The 22657-nt window shown below is 37.0% G+C and overlaps 1 protein-coding gene across 2 annotated transcripts in view; it reads left to right on the top strand.

Moving 5' to 3' along the window:
• Positions 1–20881, top strand: part of LOC134527243 (ribosome quality control complex subunit TCF25) — a 361743-nt gene extending 340862 nt beyond the window's left edge. For both annotated transcript variants that reach the window (XM_063359741.1, XM_063359742.1), the window contains one exon: positions 15843–20881. In XM_063359741.1, the coding sequence (XP_063215811.1) occupies positions 15843–16071 (229 nt within the window). In that variant the 3' untranslated portion in view covers positions 16072–20881. The remainder of the gene's footprint in view (positions 1–15842) is intronic.
• The last annotated feature ends 1776 nt before the right edge of the window (positions 20882–22657 follow it).

Here is a 22657-nt window from a genome sequence, read left to right as displayed (position 1 = left end):
TGTAAAAATAGATACCACTTCCTGTCGACCGCTGTCAGAGCTTGACAACCCCCATTCCACGTCCCTTCAATGCAGGAAAAACCCTCCGGCCGCAGCATGTGAATATGATAGTCGGCCGCTCGCTCGCCCTTGCTCACCCTCTCCCCATACCATGTGTTGCGGCCGATCTCGGATGCTGCTTGTACTTGTTAACAATCACGTTATCTGCTTCATTTTAATGAGGAGAGTAAAAATATATTAAAACTGTCAGCAAATTGATAAAAGCTTTGTGTGTCCGCAAAACAGGGCACAACGCTGGCCCGCCAGTTGTTTTCATTCAAAACGTGGCTAAAGAACTTGCATGGATCAGGCTGAAAAACATCCGAAAATACGTGTAGGTTATAAGGAATCTTGTTATGAATTGAGATGTTATGTTTTTCAAGTAGATATACACAGCGACCGACTGGGTGCACGCCCGCCTCGACTTGTTTAACTGCAGCAGCGATGTTTATTTTGACAGCTCAAGCAATTATCTTTTCCCGTGGGTTGACAGAAAAAGGTTGCTTCACCCGGCATAAAAAAAAATGCTACGCCACTTATTCCCACACAGGAAACACACTGGCTGCCGTCTGTCTCCCCCGCATTTATCTTTCTTCTAACATTCCACGTCTCGCCTCTCGCGCGAGCAATAACGAAGTGCCCACGCATTGGGCCGTTTTATGCTGTGTTTGGTGACAGCAGCTTGATTTTATTCGGTATATTCCTTTTCATAGGACCCTTGCTATTAAAATACATTTATATTTAAGTTTGAAAGCTTGTAAATTCCTTGCCAGAGATGACTGAAATCTAACTTGGTGTGAAAAGTGACATATTTTGACATACTTTTTTTTGGGCGTGTTTGTAGGGGAGGGAGGGGTCCGAAAATATTTACAACGATCCTACCCCTCCCTCACCACTTTAGTACCCCATTCATAATAGCCCAATTTTACGGGAGAAGGAAGGGTGAAATGAGCATTTTCTCACTGAAGGTTTTTGAAAGGAGAGCGAAGTTGGGGTGTTTGTTATAAGGGAGGACACTAGATGGTTTGTGTGTCTGGGAGGGATGAGCTAGCCTTGAAGAATGTGATCGAGGGGAGGGAGGGGTGAGCTTATGAGTCATGAAGCCGCTGCCGCCAGCCAGCCGGCCGAGCTTCGTGTGCGCCCACTCGCATGGCAGAACCTACAGCTGCCATATTTTTACAGGAAATGTCCCATTATTTTTTTGTTATTCTTACATGAACATTTTTGTAAGTATCAAAGCCGACACAAAAATACACTGTGTGTAAAAATTAACAGATTATTAATGATCTTTCATTTCATTTTGTTTTTAATTTTTTTCTGATTTTCATATTTTGGTCAAAATGTCCAATGTTTTGACGGTTCCCGAGAAAGTATTCGTAAAATCACTGCTTCGTTAAATCCGGGGTTCATGACATCGGGGTTCTAGTGTATTTAACTACGGCAAGTAGAAAACGTACATGTAAACTAACCAGTAAAAATAAGCTGTCTTTTGACATATTTTCTTTAGAGGTGGCCTGTAGGGCAACGGACTTGTCATGAAGGTTGAAGTGGGTTTAAAGCAAAGCCGTCTAGCATTGTGAGTGACAGCATCCTGCCATTGTATGGCTGGTATCTTAGCGTGTAGCGGTTTGGAAAAGGAAGGGGGGGGGGGGGGTGAAATCAACTGAAAATTTCGGAGAACATCTATTACAACCCCTCCTCTATTAAGACCCTATTCCTAGGAACCGTAAAGGGTCGTTTCAGAGAGGTTTGACTGTATATTCATATGGCTCTTTACTTTAGCAAACTAGGGGCTTAACAAACAATGTCAGGTAAGGCACAGCCATTTCGTGCAAGTACTTACTGTTTACTGTGTGCAATTTATTCGCCATTGCCGATACTGACCTGACCTGACCCGACCCACATGACTCTCTGACCGCCCCCGAAGGACCAGAGACCAGGCCCGACATGGACTTACATAACATCCAAAAAACACAGAGGGCGCTAGTGCAGTGGAGGGAGACCACAAAAGGGGTGGAAGGAGGAGGTGTAAAGGGAATCCTATCAAGACAAGCAACTGAGGGGAGGAAGAAAATTATTGAGGGGAGGAAATCGCTAGGTCGCGTGGGAGAGACAAGGGAAGTGCATGCTTCAGATCCGTCAAAATAAACATTATTTCATTTAAATAAACTTTACAATGTATATTAGTGTCATATTTATTCAATATTATACATGTTGTATAATAATAACAAATTTTTATATACCGTCATCCGGGGTGAGATTGGTCCATTTTATGGTGTTACGTATTTACGTTGCAGCTGTTGTAACAGACAAAGAATACAGGAAAAATATTTTAAAAATTAGTAAAATGTTAATTGTGTTATTCAGGAATATAGCATGATTAACATAAACAAGTATGTAACATATATTTTAAAATATATTTTTTTGAAAATGTGGAACAATCTCACCCAGGTTTGGGGTGACTTTGGTCCGTCTTGTGAATACTATTTTCATAGGTTGATATTCTGTTCTGGAGCAATGTCACCCCTTGCACTCGACAAGACTGGCTTTTATCAAAGAAAGGAATATCTCAGGAACTAATATTTAGATTTAAATACAGTAAACTCTCGATTATCCGTGTTAATTGGGACCTTCCGATGCCCGGATAATTGAATGCCCATAAAAAAAAAAAACGGATAATCTGTTTCACCACTTAAAAATGGTGTATTTACTGACAAAAGAGTGTCTCTTCAGTAGAATTCTATGAGTACGAGCAAAGGCTTTGTATACCGTGTACCAGCTTATTGGACCGTAAACAATACTGGCACTGTGTTGCCGCCATCCTTCTCCTGTCCCCTTTATTGCTACGGGAGGGAGAGCGGCGCGGCAGTCCCAACTCAGCATCTCCCTCCACCCTTTTAACGACCTATTATCCGGGGTCACTACAACATAAGTGTCTGAACCACAGCACAATATTAAACACCTTTTTTCCCCCCCTTCCAGCTATTGCATTTTATTTTTCTACCTCGCGCGGCAAGATATTGTTTCTTGTTAAATCCGCCTAATAAAATTAGGATGCACTTTACAGTCATAACTACGAGTATGGGATACTACGAGACCTTCGAAGTTACGAGAGTTTTGAAATGCACCGTCAGTTTGACTTAATAAATAGTAATCCTAAACTAATCTGGTTATTACGAGTGCTTCCTTGTTGGCTCTTTCGTAAGAAAGAGTGATTTAAATGGCATCTTCAAACAAGGAATAATACCGTTAGTTGGAAGGAAAAAAAGGTCCACGCAGTAAACAAAGGCTTCAAAGCGAGAGAGGGCCGTGGCTATGCTGGCGCCGGGGCTGTGGACCATGAAAGAATGAAGACTGTTGTTGGTTGCGGGTGTGGGGGGAAGAAGGGGTGTCTGGTGGTGAACAACATGCTCCCTTTCTCTTTCTGTCTCTCTCTCTCGCTCGGCGGTTTCAAGAAGCCCTCCCCCTCCAATTGTGTTACTGAAGCACTCTTCTTGTGTAGCTTTACAGGTTTTAATGATGCAATATTCCAATAGCGTCTGAGCTTTCTCACAAAATTTCCTTTGTCTAGTTGTGTGGAGGAACCAGGGATAGCGCCGCTATGTTGAGATGCGCCACACAAAGAATTCACTTTTATTAATATAATATCATTAAAGTTCTGAACATTACTGTGATAATGTAAAACACATTTGTCATGAGTGTGGGAAGGTAAAAGAGGTAGAGGGACCTTTTTTTTTAGCGTGGCGGGGCGCTGTGAAAAAAACGCTTGAAAAGAGAGGGGGGGGGGGGGAGGGAGTTGAGCCGGAAGCAGCAGTCAAGGCATTCCTTTTTGAGGGTCTGAAGGGTCAGGTAAATAGCTTTCTGACACAGCAGTAAAAAAAAAAAAAAAAAAAGCGCAGCGCAGTCGCGGCGTAGCTACACCCCCGTCATTTTTTTTACAACTTCATAAAAAAATCAAGCACGGATAACCCGAAAACCGGATAATCCAGGCCCAGATAATCGAGAGTTTACTGTATATGCGTTAAAAATGGCCACATGACAAAACATTATTTTAGAATAACAAACAGTTAATAAATATTCACAAATACAGTTACTGTCACCAACTTAACGTTTAAAACAAAAATTGAACATTTTAAATTGAGTTTTTTTCACTATCTACGGACAAGTTGTGGATCTATTAAAATCCTACATAGTAAGAATTTAATTCTGGCACACTGGAGAATTCCCTTTTACTTAGAAGTTTAGGAGGTGCAATTTTTCTTATTACATCCTCCCATTCACATTGTAGAGAATCTTCATTCTTCGGCCATTTCCAACTTTTCACAGACTTCTCCATGCAACTAACAGTTGGTCCTTTTTCGTCATCAGAAGGTAGTCTCTGGATAATCCCGGGATTCTCTTAACCATTGTAACGAACAGTTATGAAATCATATCAACTCTTTCTTCTGATGAAAAGTCAAATATGATGAAGTTTTTTGATATGAGTCTTCATTATCTTTTTCACTGAATGTCTCACTCAATTTATCGGATCCCAGATCCATTTCTTCGGTTTCACCTGAGGCATCACTTTCAGCCAAAACGACTGGTAGTTTAGGACGTCCAGGTTTTCTCTTTGAATTTTCAGGTTCAGGCTCATTTCTCAAATCTTCAATTGTAATGCTTTGTCCAGCAGGCACACTTAGAGTTTCTTCTTCCTTTGCTTTCCAGTTTTTACTCCTTCGATGTCCTTACGTTGCTCCAGGAAGTGTTTCAGAAATGCATTGCCTATGGTATTCATGTCCACCTCTTCAAGGCTTTGATATCTGGCCAATAGTTCTTGCTTGTTAATTAGATGGATGCTACATTTCCTGAATCATGAAATCAGATTTAGCTTCACATTAGGAGAGATATCTTTAATTAACTTCTTTAGAAGAGAAGGGAATATATATTTTGGGATTCCAAACATTCTGCTTACACTCTCGGTATCTCTCCATTCTGCTAGAATTTTTCGCCAGGCCAGTTTTACCGGTATAAATACCGCTACAGCTAATGGCTGTGTGACATTTGTAGAATTGGGTGGCAGACATATGAAACGAATATTAAAATCTGCACATGCTTGAAGAACTGTTTCACTAATGTGGGAAGCAAGATTGTCACCAACTATTACTTTCATAAACCAGTCCTCAAATGTGGAATTGTCGAACACCCACTGCTAGTTCTATTGTAATGACCATATTTGGGTCCATTTAGTGTCCAGGTGTCCCACAAATGTTCTCCCTTATACACGACATACGGTGGCATCAGTTCCCCACTGCCTGCAAACATTACTGATGTAGACGATTTTGTTGGGTTACATATATGCTCTTAATACTTGGTCCCTCTGCGGAAAATGACATTTTTTAGACCAGGATCATCTCGCAGGTTTTTTTAATCAAAATTCCATATATGTGTTGGTGGTACATTTTCAACTTCTTTCGCCAAATTGTCTAGGTATTCTTCAATCATTTCTTTGCTGACAGCAGCTCATATTCTTTATGTTTGAGTTGTGAGAATGGGATGTCGTTCTAAAAACAATTTAACCCAATCTGCTCCTGGCATATTATTTTTAAATTTCGGGACAACTCTGCCGGTCTTGACTAAATAATTGTTGACACAGAATCTTAAGTCCTTTTCAGTGACTGCAAGTTTCAACACATGGTTTGCAAAACCCTCCTCTTCCTGCTGAGTAAACACTGTTGGCCCACCAATTACAGAGCTTAGCTGACCTTTCAACTTGTTTATTATTGTACTGCGAGGAATACCATAATCCTTAGAAGCTTTGCGTTGAGAAATTCCATTACATCTGATGTCTTCTATGCATTTTTCCAGTGTTTCAGTCTTATAGCTTATATAGGGACGAGATTCAACCACAAGTTTGTCCTTTCTAGGCATTATACCCTGAAACAAAGAAAAAAATCCATTCCTATTTAGAAACTTTAGTAAAAAAAGACAAACTGGCTTGTTTTGAATTAATTATTAGTTACAATTTACATTTTAACTAGTTAACTGTAAAATGGGGTGACTTTGTTCCAGGACCAAAGTCACCCCTTTTTTACTTAAAAATTGACTTGTCATTAATTATTTTAATTATTGGCAAATATTGATTTTTAACTATTTAAATACTTCCCGATGCTTTATTAGCATACTAAATATGTACTTACCAGAATTTTTGCCACTTTCGTTGCTAGTCTCTAATGTGAAAGTTATCAGCTGTTGTTCCCGCCTAAAATATATCAACTCAAAACAAATTAGTGCTGCTCCTAGTGAAATCTTCCTGAAACTCAAAAAAGCTATGGCAGTGTAACCAACATATATGCTAGAACAAATTAAAGCCCCTACAACCCAAAATTTCCCACTGACTGTGTCCTGGTAAAAATATATAAGAAATTACCCTAAGTGGAACAATGTCACCCTGCAGGACCAATCTCACCCCGGATGACGTAGACAATAACACAAATATGTATCATGTGTTATAGGTAGGGGTATGCAAAATTCGCATTTGCGATAAAACAATTTTTTACGCGAATATTGACATTGTAAAGCCAATAATCAAGAATTTGAAATAAAATCATTTTTACGTGAATTATAACATTTTAAAATGAATAAACTCAATATCCACATTATAGGATACTATTTTTACACGAATCTTAACGTTTGAAAACAAATAAACCCGATATCCATAACTGTTTGATTAAACTATGCTAAAAATAAGTACTTCTGACAAAGTACGTAACGTAGGCCTAACCTGGTGCAGAATTAGTAAACACATCACGGCCAGCATAATTCAACTAGAGTACGATGCGCTGCTTCCTCTCACACGCGAACATGTGACGATGTTTTAGTATTTATGGTAAGAAAAACGGTGTAAACATGTATAGAGGCGAAATTGAATGTTTTGAATAAATTGAACGATGTAAACAAAGACGTGAGTAGAGTTTGATACACTTGTACACAAAACATCAAACAAATACGCAGTAGCTACACAACACGTAGTTACTCGCTGCGGGCGCTGTCATGCTCACGCACACTCACACGAAGTCGCAACAAAACAAAGCTGTTTACGGCCATGCCCGCGCGTGGTTGAATATGACAAACTTGTAAACGGTATGAATTGAACTTGCGTGGCGTGGTAGTTGTGCTCTAATACTTAACGTGGCGTAGGCCTACATACTTATCCGAAGTAATAAATATTTTTTTAAAACAATGTGTATATTTACCGTAATTACTTTTGTTGACAAAAATGCCGAAACCTGTAGTGACTGCCAAACAACGGGCCGGAGAGTTTTCACAACACAGTTTGAATGCAAGCGATGATAAAACCATTTTCTGTCGTTTTTGTAATGTGTCTGTGACATGGTACCGCAAAGACTCGTGTGTGAAGCATATTGGCAGTGAAAAACATAAGAAAAGTGCAACAGAAAGTGTTGCTGAGCAAAGTGTAAAACGGCAGTGTTCCATATCAGCATCTTTCAGTAACATCGCAAATAAGACAGATTTCAAGACTAACTTCATCAAGGACACCACAGAGGCTTTCATTAAAGCAAATATACCTTTACAAAAACTTGATAATCCCAACATTAAGAAATGGCTCCATAAGTACATAGAAGGAGCTGGTGATTTGCCAAATGCACGTACTTTGAGAGAAAAATGTGTGGAAGACTTGGCACACCAGCGAGTAGAAGACCTAAAGAGAGTCCTGAAAGAGAAACGAGTGGATGTGTTTTGTGTTGAAACGACAGATTGTATGGGAAGATGTGTGTTTGTTGTTTTATTTCATTTTTTTGTTGATGATTTTGATAAGAGTGACGACTGGTTGTTTATTAATTATTAGTTGATTTGCTGTTACTGCTACCAAATTATAATGAAATTAATATTGATATTATAAAATTATTTGTTTATGTAAGTAAAATGCTTTACTGGAAACGTGTCAGGATGAACCAGCCTCTCAACAGAATACACCTCATCAATTATAATAACGTAAGTCCAGAGGAACTTAGCTTAATAAATGACAACAACATACGTATCTTCATCTATTAGTGTTTAAGAGAGTTCAAGAGTTTACTGTACATTTAAAGCTAAACAAAAAAAATGACTCATCAGAAGGGGTAAACAAAAAAGTCATAAAATTCACATTAAAATTGAATATTGGTTATCAATAGTAAACCTAGGGTGCATCCAAATTACAGGATAATAATGTTAAAAATTACTTGATATTAGTTATTTAGTTTTTATAACAGATTTAAAAATAATGTTATATCCATAATTAAGATTTTACTAATTGAGTCTATAACTTTAAATGTAGATTTAAAACTTTTTCAGGAACAAAACAAAACATTATACAAAAATACTTAATTTAAGTAATTAAAATCTTTTGGAAACATTAGGTAATTAAAATCTTTTGCCCAACATTAGGCGACGAAAGTCTTTTTCATTTGTAAGCGTTAGGTGACGAAACGTTTGGACGACAAGTAATAATAAAAATTCATAAAAAAAGGAAGGACTTAGCTGAAGATGAGAAATATCCGTGACAGTTTCAAGACGAAAACTTGTACAGCAGCCGGCGCAGAACCATGCTTCCCGGGCCGACAAGGACGTAGATTCAATTCAATATATTTTAGAAGCCAGGTTAAAGAATAACCCAAAACGTGAAGAACGTAAAGGACTTGAAGAGGATCCAAAACGTTAACTTCCTGCAACATAAGGTTGCAGAAAAACAAATATTAAATCTAAAAAGGCAACAACAAAAAAAATACACTCACACTCTCTCATGCTTTCTCGTGACTTACCGAAATCGGAGGCTGAAGAAAATTCCACTGAACTTCACTTCATCGTAGAAAACCAAATAAAAACATCACTTCTATAATTCTACGTGAGATGTCTAAAAAAAACTATGGTGGAAATAAGTACATCAATCAACCACCATCACTGACTGGAGCCATCTTGGCGAATGCCGAGAACAACGGACGAAGCGGGTAAGTAATAATGAAACAAAGGAGCATCGGAAGCTTACCGAACTGCCACCAGGTTGCGTGGACGGTACTAAAAAATGCTCCAGGGAACAAAAAAGGTCAAGAGTACAGATTTTATATATGAAATGACGTGAAGAAGCGAGGGGAAACTGCAAGCAACTGCTGACAATCACGTGGGAAGCACGCCGGGACTCAGCGGACTGGCGGGCGCTACTCAGACTGGCGCAGGACATCCGGCGAGGAAATGGAAGGCTTTGACTGAAGCCAAACTAAAAATAGAATTGTGTCCTTAATGGAATATAATACAAAATTTAAAGTAAATATCATTAATAAAATTAAATGAAAAAAAATTAAATTAAGTTTAAAATGTAATCAAACACAAGCAAACATTATAAGACTCAATATAAAATAATTATTAGGTAAAGAAAAATATATTTTTACTATTTTACGAGTGCCGAAACATGAAACTGCACATAAGCCACAAATTTTTGTGGATGGTTTAAATTTTTTAGCTGCAGCTAATGCAACTACATGCACAAGAGCAATTGTTGATTCCTTGCATAAGTACGACATCAAATATGACAATGTGAGATCCTTAGTTACAGACTCTGCAAGGTACATGGTCAAGTGCAGCAAAGCTTTGGAAATCATTGTTGGCGATCATTTACAGTATGTGCAGTGCTGGCCATATAAACTCAATCTTGTTGGTGGATCAAAGAACTGTCCGAGCTGAATCTTACAGTTTTTAAGGTAAAGAACATTTTTTGAATACTAGGAAGAGGCGACACCTGTACGCAAGTTTCCTAGAAGAGAATTTGTGGATTTGATGCTAAAGTTGGAGGGTTCATCATATCCAACTTCACATTTGCTACATGGTGAACTGGAGCATCTCAAAGAATGCTACACAGCTGTTTCAAATGGTGTTTACTTTGATAACACCCAAAGTGTACTAGAGTCTCTTGCCCCAACTAAGGCAGCAGAAGCAAAACTGTCACTTCAAAGAATAGTTTCACAAGCCCAAGCAAAGTTAACTTCTTTAATGGCACAGGATCCCAGCAAAAAAATGTTTGAACACCTTTAAGTATTGGATCCAAAATATATCATCTTAGCAACAGTATACCCAAGCCTGGTTGAAAATATAATGAAATATTTTTGGATTTACTTGGATACTGAAGAAATAACTTCAGGTTTCTGTCAGTTGCAAGCGGCACTGAACCAGCAGTTTTCAGAAAGTAATCGCCCAGTCATTCTCACAGCTTTTGAGAGTTGTGAAATTAACGAGGCCAGATTTTGCGACCAAGTGTTTCGAAGTGATTTGGTTCCCTTGTTCCAATGTTGACTGTGAACGGTTCTTGTCTTCGTACAATACAGTGTTGACGGATAGAAGAACAACACTCACAGAATAAAAACTTGCAACAATGGCCATATTTTCTTTTGAAGATTTGAGTGTAGCCTACTTACTGTGTTATTTTTAATTGATATTCATTTATTTTAAGTTAACTTTCATTTTAAATAGTGTTTTCAGTGTTGATTAAGTGTTATAATAATTTTAAAGCAGTAAGATCCCAGTTTGCCAATGGTTTGAAGTGAACAATTCAGTGAGTACAGTAAGTATTTAAATAAGAATTGAGAAATGACTTCATACTTCTCCAAATACTGGACATTCAGTTTCAATTATACCTTTTTAATGTTGTCTTTTTTAATATTAAGTAGTTAGTATTTGGTGTGTATTAAGTGTTAAAACAATTTTCACGACACTTGAGATATGAAATTGGTATTACTCTTATCCATTTTGGTAGTCAAAATAACCTCCCTTTCAGAGAAAAATAACACCAATTTTCCAGAAAAATAATCTCGAATTCTGTGAACAAATAAACACGTAAAGTGCATACCCCTAGTTATAGGTAAACTAATTTAGCTTTGAAATAAAACCCAAAAATCTTGTCTCTATACTATTGCTTTTCACACTGTACATAGCAATGCTAAAGTATTTAATATTGTATCTTCTTGGCAGTATAATATTATCTTTTTACAGAATATGTAATAGAAGTTATATAATATTTTACACTTTTAAAATAAAATAAAATTCTTGGAGTATTGGAAAAGCATTAATTACTTTTGTCATTTTTGAAATGGGAGAAATCATTACCAGAAAATGGCGGAAGAAAATTACTACACAGTTAACCTTTCATGTAGTTGTGTACTTTTTGTTTATATATTTTTATTGGTTATGCATAGTCATTCAAATTGTCCTTCAATAGCATTATAATAAAAAATAATTAATACATTTTACCCCGACATGGTAATATTGTAACGCCCCTCGTGCCCTAAAATTATATCATTTTAATTTGATAATAAAAACCTAGGAAACAGCTGGGCAAAATTATAGAAAAAAAACACAAGTGTACCAGAGGGGGCACGAGGTGGTGAACAAGACAAATTTATACTCCCTGCACACAAGCAACTTGGGAGCTAATGGATCATTTAAATAGATTAAGGAATATGAAAAATAAATAAACACTACATAAGTAGCTTGGTCTATAGGTTCCCTATTTTATTTAAATAGGTTTTGTTTTGGCATTGCAATAAAAGATATTAACAAGTAACAAAAATAAGGGGCCGCCCCAAAATCATTTAAAACAATTTATATTAATTAAACATCATCACAGAACAAAAAAATTGAAATATTCCACCTTATTAGATTCTTGTGATGATTACCTAAATAACAGTCTCATTGAATTTACATATTCTCGTCGATTAAGTTCTTAAGGCACTGTTCGCTGGTATGCATTCAATTAATTTAGTTCATTATATGTAAGGGGAAAATATAGTTCTCATATCACCCGGGTCTTCAAAGGATGACGTCGGGCCGGGAGGAAAACTCTTCTTAGGGGGGAAAGCAGCTGGAGGTGCTGCACAACATGATGGGTGTAATTTTGGCACCCAACTGTTGGACCCTGTCTGAAACACAAGCCAAATTTCAAACGAATTAGACCTGCTTCCAGACAGTCAAACACAGTCGGCGCAAAGGCCAACAAACGGGAATTCGGGAAGGAAAAAGATCGAAGTCACTCACCAAACAGGGTGTAGCTCCAGGGCTCAGAAGATGTCTCGCGCCGACATCCAAATGGCACGGACCGAAAATAGCGCGGATGACGTGACAGAAATCATCGATAAATGAAATAAAAAAATTAATAAAATTTTAACTAAGACATGACTTGTCTAAATGTTCCTACTGACTAGCTACTGAAATTTTTAGCTGGGATCACATCCCTTAAGACAGATGACTACATTCTTGATTCGAACGAGTACGTTGTTGCTGAAGTAAAGTCGCTTAACATAGGACGCCGAGAGACGCGGTAAGTAGCCGAAGTCAGAGTACACAGTCGCGATGGCGGATAAAGCTCCTAATTAAAACTGGCGCTAGGGCCCTAGGGAAAAGGAGGGGGAATGTTCGGCTTTGGACCGAACATATCCGGAGGTGCCCGAAGTGGTCGTAAGCACGACTTAAGTTGTTTGCGCCAAAGGGCGACTGCTGCGGTCTCTACCGTCAGGTACAGAAAGCAACATACAATTGACTATTACAGGCCGCGAGGAGGAAGCATAGGGCCTTATGGTGTAGCTGGTGGTGCACTCTGGTGGCCTAAAGGGGACATAAGGGGGGAGTTAACAAGCTTGCCCACAGGTGTCGCAGGCGTCAGCTCCATGAGCTGGCGCCAAGATAAGACATTACAGTTTCTGCCACTAGATGTCGTGGGGGGGGCTCTTTAGGGCAAGGGAGAATGTCCTTGGAGTAGGCCACCGCCTTGGCGGGGTTCACCACAGGGCAATGATCTTGGATAAATTCTGCGAACCAGAGGGGTGGAGAGAGAGGGGAGGGTGGACAGGAAAGCGCAGAGATGGCTGGGTACGAGCGTCTACGGGAGACTCGTTCGTGCCGAGACTAGCTAGTCTCAGCAGGCCGCTAAGAAATAGAGCTTGCAGGCCAGAAGCTGCTCTATGCGATTTTAGTCATGCAGGGAATTAATATTACAAACCCGGGACGTGACTGCAGGCGAGAGAAATGTCATACGGGCTGCTAACGTCCACATTAGACTGGCAAAATATCAGATAGGTCCCTGAGAATATGTGCCTCAGTCCACTGCCGCAAAGTTTAACTACATGGCGTACACCAGCCTAACAAAGTGTAAATCACCCCTATCTCACTCTATATCTATCACTCTATCTCTATGTCTCTTTAATATTTAATTAAATTGTGTCATGCGTGCGCACTTATACAACGAAAACAGACAAAGTGCAGCCATATAATATGAAATAAACATTTTTGTTGAAATGACTCTCGGACTACCTATTGTTTATATCACACACAAACTGAAATGTCTCTGTTTGTATTTCATTCAGTTCAATTCTGTGAATTATCGCTGTTTCTGTTTAATTATTTCAATTCTGTAATGCGTATGCATTCATACACTTAAAACACTAACTGCTGCTAAACTATATGAAATACACACATTTGTTGAAACAATTTGTGCTCCAAATATTGTTGTACCCTCTCAGAGACCTTCGCGGGCATGTGAATAACTCATCAAAATTTCATCTCAATTGGAAGAATGGTATAGGAACGCATACGGCACAAACAAATGAAAATACAAGACATGACAAACGCATCAAACGATGGCACGTTTAAAATTCAAGGCAACTCTTATCTATTGACAAAGTTAAGAACTAAACTGTTATTAATGCCTTTATTTTGCTAGCCGCTGCGAGCTCCGCTAAGCGGACTGGTCTCACCATGGAGAATAATATGAAACCTTACTATATGTATGATGTGTGGCGGACATAGAGAAATGACACTCACTCACTATTTGTATAACTATGACCTAAAAATTTTTTTCTGTTTAAAATTAATCACTTTTTCACTCCCTTAGGGATGGAATTTCATATTAATATGTGGTCCATGTATTAATATAAGTTATGAGCTAGCTGTAGGCCAAATTTCATTTAAATCCGTTTAGCCATTTTTGCTTTTTTGAGTAACAAACATCCAAACATACAAACAAACTCTCATTTGCATTTATAATATTAGTATGGATAGTATATTCTACCACTATGCAAAAATTCAGCTTTGGACAAATTTTTTAGAGGTTAGAAATTTTGTTTCCTGGGCTATTTAGGAAGGGAGGGGCTGACAGCTTAATAATCAAAGTCCTACGCTATACAAAACACTTCAATATATTATATTGTTACGAATTATTAAATATGAAAAAAATATTTATTGTGGGAAAAACTACTGGGTTCGTAATTGGATAGCCCAATTAAAGATTTTACTACACAGTTTTATTGATTGCCAATATTTACATCACTAACAAATAATCTTCTAAAAATGCCTAATAATCAATTATACTTAATCTTTATTCCCCAGTCACTCGTTCTTACACACCGCACACCTCGCTGGGCCGCACCTCTGGCACAACTCTCGCCGCAGCACCCCTCGTGGGTCTCCGTTTAGGGACTCCGTCGCCGCCGTCGCACTTCCCTTCGCCGAGGATCCGCTCGACGCTTCGCTCGGGACTCGCCGCACCTGCGGCACTCTCACCACCCAACTATCGCCGAGAAACTCGCTCACCCAGGAACTCCGCCGACCCGCTGCACTATCGCCCGTAATTCGCCCCGGAACTGATTTCCCAGCTCAACTCCCAACTGCCTCGGAGGCCAGCGTCCTGGGCTTATATAGGCCCAGGCGCCACTTCTAGAAGTCGCAAGCGCGGCTGGGGCCAGTCGCGTCACTCCGCACCGACCTGACGCCAGAAATCTCGAGACACACATCGACAGCTTGTGGAACTGCACAGCTGCCAGGTGTCAGGTTAACACCGCCGAGACAGCGTGCCGTGGCCCTGCTCATGTTTCGTAACAATATTTATATTTTGTGGTTTTTATAAATATTAATTATTAGAAATATTTTATAGGTTCATTGAATGATTTTAGCAATGATGCAGATTGATTCAAGATGTTATTTTGAATATACGTCATTGCTGGTTACATTGTTTTCCATACGAAACTTCAATAATGGGCAAAAAATATGAAAATTACAAAAAAAAAAAAAAAAGAGCATCAGTCACACCAAAAATAACTAAAATTTGCTGATGTCAAAAATGATGAGACAGTATTTAGACAGAACTTTGTATAGTGTACACACATACTGAACTTTACAAGAGAAAAATAATATGTGTTTATTAATTTATTTATTTGAGAAATACAATAGGTAAAGATAAAATTAATGCTCTCAATGTGAAAATTTTTTATATAACTATGTAATTATTTATTGACTTAAAACTACAGTGAAAGGCAGTTTATTATTAGTAAAGTAGGTAGAGTAATGTAAAACACAGGCCCTGGAGGATCTAGTTTCTCAGGAACCCTGGTTTCAAATATGGTAGCTTCATATTTGTGTATATTTTTCTTACTGGTTTTACTGTAGTTTTCTTATTTGTGTAAATTTAAGAAGGGGGAAAGGAGATAATGTAAAATGGAGCAAATGGACTGTATAACAGATTGAGCCTATGGATAAAAAAAAAATCTTTGTGAGTGTTTCATCGATTCTCACAATTAACTGCTGCACCGATTAGGCTTGTTGCCGGTGAACCAAGCAAAATGATGCATTGATCAAATTTTGAAGTTGAATTTGGGAGGGCCGGGGTTCAAATTTTGTTCTGTCCATCTTGAATTTGATTTTTTGGGATCCCTCAAAATCTCTGGAGGCAAATGCTGAGATTATTTTTAGTTGGTTGATTTCCTAGGCTGGTGTGGTGTGCGCAGGGCGGAGGTGGTGGCGGAGGGAGGCGGAGGGGCAGCTGCCCTGGAGTTGCAGCAGAGCGTCACTTCACTGGTGGACGCCATGCGCGACCTGCTGTCCAACGTGCGCTTGCCGCAGACCTCGCCTCCCGCCACCCTCCATCAGCCCGCCGGCTCTGACTACGAGTCGGACGACTCGGGGGGTGAGGACTTCCGCTACTTCCACACCTTCGATGACGACGAGCAACACTGAGGCTTTCACTGTCACCATTTCTAGAAGGCACCAAGATGATTTCAGAATTATTATAGATCAGGAGTCATGTCTTTGCATCTTGCCATACATACATCATCCAAGTAAACTTATTATAAATATGTTCAATCAAAGTCCTATTCTTAAAATAATCGACTTTCTTTCGACCTCTACTGAAAAATCTTGACAAACAATCTGATTTATCCTGTTTTCTGTAACACCACAGAACTGTTGTTTTGAAATCCCTGGTGAAAGTTTTGGCTTGAAATTCATTCTTATGTTTATTTCAATGAAGCAAGTGCTCAGAAATATTTTGTCTGGTAATTCCTCTACTGAAAAAAAATTAGTGAGTGGGTTTATTTAGCTCACGTCAGCCACTGATCTGATTTAAGAAACTGAGCGTAAGAACGAAAAATTTTATTTTAGTTGTTGGGTCCCAAAAATATATGTCACTGCCAACTGCCTTCAGTCACCTCAATAAAATGTTTTGAATGGACTGTCAAAGTTTAAACAAATTTCAGAGTTTGTGAAAGTTTGTTTTCAATACAATGATGGTTAAAATGGATGGTTGAGTCTCTACTTGAGAGAGTCTCTACTTGAGAAGAAAAAAATAAATTCAAATTCCTAAAGTTACTTTAAGCACAAATTTATTTCAATAAATTATGTACTGAAATTGTTCATGATTAGAAGAGACTTAAATAAAAATCTCAGACTTAAGCTTCAAACAAGTTCGTAAAACTTTAATTATTGGCTGAAACACATGTTTTGTAAATTAAACATTTCTAAACATACAAAAAATAGTCAAAAAAAAATTTGAGTCTAAATTTAATTCAAAGTATACTATTAGAAGTAAAAAAATTTCAGGGATTAAAAATTATTAACATTTTTTAATAACTTTTTATTTTTATCCCTATTTTTGTAAAGATACTGGTACGTATATTGTTTTGTAATTACCAGTTGAAAGTGATGGTTACATGTTAACGCTTAGTCTGTTTCTTTCCAAGTCTGTGTCCCAGACCGATTGGGCATGAACGACAATTCCTATGGCACAATAAGAATGCTTACTCAAACCTTAAAATAGAGAATGAAATAATGCCACCTCTATGGGTTTCCATCTCTGTTAAATGTAGGCTTGGTCAATAGGAACACTGCTCGGATGAAGCAGTGTTCCAAAGCCATATTTATGGATGACTCTATTTTTGGCGTATTTATCAGGTTATACATCAAAGTTATGTATTCCAAAGAGAGAGCTCACAGAAATAATGAGTGTTTCTTGGGAAATTTTGACATAACTATTTTTACCCCTTTAATAATATCTTAAGAAGGGTTAACTGCATATGGATTAGTCATCTTTAAAATCCATTTTATAGAGAATGTCATACTTCCAAATATTTTTTTTTATAATTTTATTTGTGAGATACCCAGTGTGTTATCGCACTGTTTGAATATTACCTCAATCAATCACTGTGACATACTTCTGTTGGCGGCTGCACATAGCTGTCTAATTTTTACTCTCTCATTAGTCATTTTAGCTAAGCTCTTATTGTTAATTGTTCAACTGCCAGAACATGCATACTTGTTAGAACCTCAATATTCATTTTTTAAAAAGCTCACATTTTTCCATAAGCAGTAAAAGAGATGAGACCTGTTTCATGCACCAGGTGTGTGCTAGGCATAGTGAGACTCAGTTGGTCTCTGACGTGACCTAAAATCTTTCTGCATTGATTGTAGCAACTCACTCATACAACTTTACACTGCTACAAAATTTTATTCGGTTTTGATATTAAGTTTTCATTATGTTTGTAGAAATCAATAGTGGTATCAGAATTAGAGAAATTGTAAGTGTAAGTTGCTGTAAAGAAAGTCACATTGGTATAGATGACTAGTGTTTTTGAATGTGTAATTCAAATCTGAAATTTGCCCATTAAGTAAAAAATAAGTTATGATCCTGAAGTTTTATTTAATTCAAATTTTTGATTACTTTTATCCACTTTATATACAGTAAAACCCTGCTAAGAAGTTTTTCAAGGGACTGGATGCTTAAAAGGGAAAAGTAATTTCCAACGTAAAAATCTATTTTACTCAAATGCACTTACTATCATTGGCATGCTGGAATAACGGAATAACTAATGACATATTTTTTATCAGTAAATTGAATTATTAAAACTGTATTTAATTTAATAAGCACATTAAAATTAGTATTATCAAAACACTAGCAAAAAAAGCAATAACTAACATTTATTATTTTAAGAAATATACGCAAATAATTCAAAGAAAGTAATAGCTGGCGGTATATGGTTTACTTTGTTTTCGTCACGTGACTTCAATTGGAAAATTGGTGTACTGATGGAACAGCCTCTAGTCCCTGAGAATGCAAGCAGGTGATTGGTCGTGCGGCGTGCGGCACAGGTTTCGAAGATTGTTGGCGTTTCTCATTCGTCAGTTAAGCCACGAATGGGGAAAATGTTCTGCAAGTGGAACAGCCTCTCAGACCAAACAAACGCAGGCATATGATTCGTCGAAATATACACAAGTAACAGCGTGTGGCGTGCGGCGCAGGTTTCGACGATCGTGCACGTTTCTCATTTGTCACTCGAAATGGCTCACAGATAGAACAGCGTGTGGCGTCAGGCGCAGATTTTTCGACGGTCTTGTTCTGTTCAAATTAACTACCGTATTGGCCCGAATATAAGGCGACCTGCAGTTTCAGGAGGCCAAACAAAAGTAAAAATAATTTTGGTAGAATTTAATGTGAAAATTCATGAGACATACGTTTTGTGTTGATAAACCCTTTTTGCATTTATATATACCGCATTTAACTTTCCGTTTCACTTAAGCTACGTATTAATATATTTAGTAGTGTGTTAAACGTAACAAAGCAAACAAAGAATGCAACTTGCCGGAACAAAACAAGTGGCTAGCTGCCATGGTGAAGCATACGGCCATGAATAACTTTGGTGACGTGACCACGAATATTTGTTCATATTACTCTCTGACAGAGAGTCTCTGTCCTATGAATTTTAAAGAATAATCTATGATAATTATGTTGTTTGAAATGTTTTTACATAAATAAAGAGTGGATTACTGTGAAATTATTAAAATAGCTTTTGAAGCAACGTACCAAATTCCTGTAAATATGGTGTCTTCGTGCGTGTTCGGCAATGTTCATTTTACAACAAACAAATATTGTGGAAAGACAGTTGGCAGCCGTAAATTTCCAAACATTACATCCGAAATGTTCATAACATTTTCTGTTTGTAAACGTAAACAATTGTTCTGAAAATAGTTGTGATATTTTAGTACAAATATTTCCGTTAAAAATCTGAAATTAAATTACTGTAAATGTTAACACGCGATTGTACACAAAGTACAAATATGAATTTTGTAATAAAAGGTTGCCATTTTGAGATGCTTCAACATTCACATTTTTACTCAAGAACAAATATTTTAATTTTCAACTTTAAACAATTGTGAATTACTGCAATATTGGGTGGATTTATCGTTTTCCCCGTGTGAGGTAACGAAGTTTTAGTTAATATAAAAAATCGTGAACATTTTGTTTAACAATGTTTCTACTGTAGCTTTCAGCTTGGAACTAATGTTTGCGGTGCTGACGTCTTGGGTGCGAAAATAAGGCGTCTCGCAATTTTCGCATCTCGTTTATGTAAAAATGGCCGCCTTATATTCGGACCAATGCGGTATTAAAGGTTTGGAAATATGTAAATTTTTAAAATTAACGTTAAAAATTGTTCAAAAGCTTAAAGATAAACGATATTATTTTATTTTTTTCCCACAAACGCTGAACGTTATATGCGGGAAGCAAATATAAAGACAAACGTTATGAAAGGGAAATATTAACATAGGGATATATGGAAGTGATCAAGGGAATAATTTTTTGAACTTAATAAACGGGAAAACGTGTTACGCAGGAACGTCTTAAGTGAGTTTTACTGTATATAGAAGTGAGTCATTGTTATCGTAGGATAGTTTTTTTTAACAGCATATCTTTTGATCTTTTTTAAAACTTTTAAAATAATCATATTTATTTATTAAAATTAATCCTGCAACATCCATCTATCCATGCAAATTAAATTATTTTTCCTGTAATTTTATTTTTTTATTACATTTCAGAAATCACAACTAGTTATTCATTTAGTTGCAGGTTATGTGAAGTTAGTATTTTATATTTAATTCACTATTTATATTTTTACATAAAAGAGCCTTAAAATAAAAATTTGTTTGTAAGAAAAATCAGTCATTTTTGCAACACACACATAATTTAAGTAATTTAACCTATTTTAGAAGTTTTCCTTGTTAAGTTCATCAAACATTAATAATTTCAAAAGAGGATTTTGCTGTACCTTAACGGTAGTGTGCTGTATTTTGTACTCTGAACAGAAATTAAATTTGGACATTTAATTGAATGTGTCTATTGTGAGTGATTTGTGGGAAAATGTTATGACTTATCTTATCTATCATGTTTAAGTTAACAGTTTGTGTGCTTTGTGCAAAAATATTTTTTTTAATATAATTTTTTTTCTTATAACCAGTATGTTTAATTTTTTTAAATTTATTCTTCATATTTGTAGCAACTTTAGTGAAGTTTAAAACATTATTTAAATTAGTGTCTAAAAAGTTTTTAAATGTTGTAATATATTATTATTTTTATACAGAGGTTTTGTAAGGTAGTTGTACACATTACGAGTGCCTTTTAATTTTATGGTTGTCAGATTTAATAAGTTACTTTTTATTTTTAAGTGATTATTGTGTACTATAATGTTAAGAATAAAACAGAAAAATGTTGATATTTAAATGTAGATGTTTCATAATTATTCTTAGATATTATGACTAATTTTCAAAATTAAATAATACAAACAAAATTATTTAGATATCGACACTTGAACAAACATTTTTTAAAAGAGAGATGCCAAAACTCACACAATCTAAAAAATATTTTCTTATTTTCTTGTGCAGCTTGATGTGGATTAGATTTGCATAATGTATGTGATTTTTTTTATAAGTTTTCTGTAATATTTATTACTTTTTTGCACTAAATTTTTAAAAACTCAAAAGAAGTACAAAGCAACCCCATTCTTCGGGCTGAAATTATAGATTATGGTGTTTGTAGGTATACCACACTCAGCACTTCTACAAATATAATTGTTTCATTTTTCTACTGAATATACACACTGCCAAAAAATTCTTACTGCTAATTTTTAAACACACCAAATAGTGATTACAAAAGCAGGTTAATTGTAAAAAGTGGAATAGTTTTAATAATTTTGGTGTTATTTGGAGCAGTTTACATTCATGGGAACTTGTGCTCTGTTCCCTGGGTCTGGAAACCCACGAGGGGCAGCTCCAAAAGACTTCGAGTGGGCCTATCGTGCAAAGAAAGAATGCAGTTTCAAAACATGACAGAGATTGGCCTTGGAATCTCTACAAATGCATAGTCTCATATACTGAACCCTTATAGTTGTCTACAACTTTTGATGAAAGAAATGGATTTAATTGTTTAAGGGTGCCGTCTGGACGATGGAAGGAAGCCACTGTAGACATTTACCTCTATATCTCTCCTTTAGAAAGAACTTGAGATTTTCAATTTTTGTTTGGGCAGGAAAGGAATAAAAAGAACATTCGATGTCGGTCTGGTGGATTTAAGTTGTCTCATACCCACCTTAACACTTTTGCGACCCTGCCAATATCACGAAAATGGCTCTTTTCAACCTATTTTTTTTTTGTGCAGTAAAAATTGTCATAATTTAAGGAACTTACCAGTCAGACGCACCCTAGACCTTCTTGCATTGATTCCTGCATTTAAACAGGCATGTCACCACGGAAAATCTTCTGAGGCACTAATAAAGGTAAACGTATGCACAGGCGAAACTGCTAGCCACCTCGTGGCACCCTCTGTAGCTGTAGCGGCAGCAGGGTGCTATCTTTCCCGCCACCGGGGGGGGGGGGGGGGCGAGGCCTCTCCTGCTCAGGGCGATAGTAGCCCTTCTCCTCCTCTTCCCCCTGTCGGAGGAATAATTGAACAAGAATGTGTAAAGGAATTACGGAGTGATATTCACAATGGACCATTTCATGTATTCGGGGACCATTCAAAGTCCAGTGAACGAGAATACTATTGTGATGGTTCTTGAAGCACAGGAGAGAATATAGTTCCAAGTATGAAAAGTATGGGCATGTGGGATGAAATAATGTCAGCAAATAATCTGGTAGTTCATCATGCAGAAAGTCTCTTATAAACATGACAACAAATAGAGCTGAGTCTTTTAATAATACAGTTGCAAAGTTTGTTAGTGGTAAAAGAGTCAAATTTTCTCTCCGTGGTGGATACCTTACCAGAAGTGAACTTTCCGTGATTTCGTGCAATGCAGATGGTAACGAACAAGCCGAAATTCAAAAAAAAATTCACAAATCACAGTCCTGGTAATATTCAAAAAAATATTTAAAAGCAAAAAAAAATTCTGCTGAAAAAAGAAAAAAGAGGCACTTGGAAAACCCCACAAAGAAGACTAAAAAGAAAATTAACTTTTCAGAAGACTCACATTATGGCAATGTTTCTCAGATACCAGACATGAAT

Source organism: Bacillus rossius, chromosome 1 (genome assembly GCF_032445375.1).
Source record: "Bacillus rossius redtenbacheri isolate Brsri chromosome 1, Brsri_v3, whole genome shotgun sequence".
NCBI lineage: Eukaryota > Metazoa > Arthropoda > Insecta > Phasmatodea > Bacillidae > Bacillus > Bacillus rossius.
This window is presented reverse-complemented; position numbering and strand designations above follow the sequence as displayed.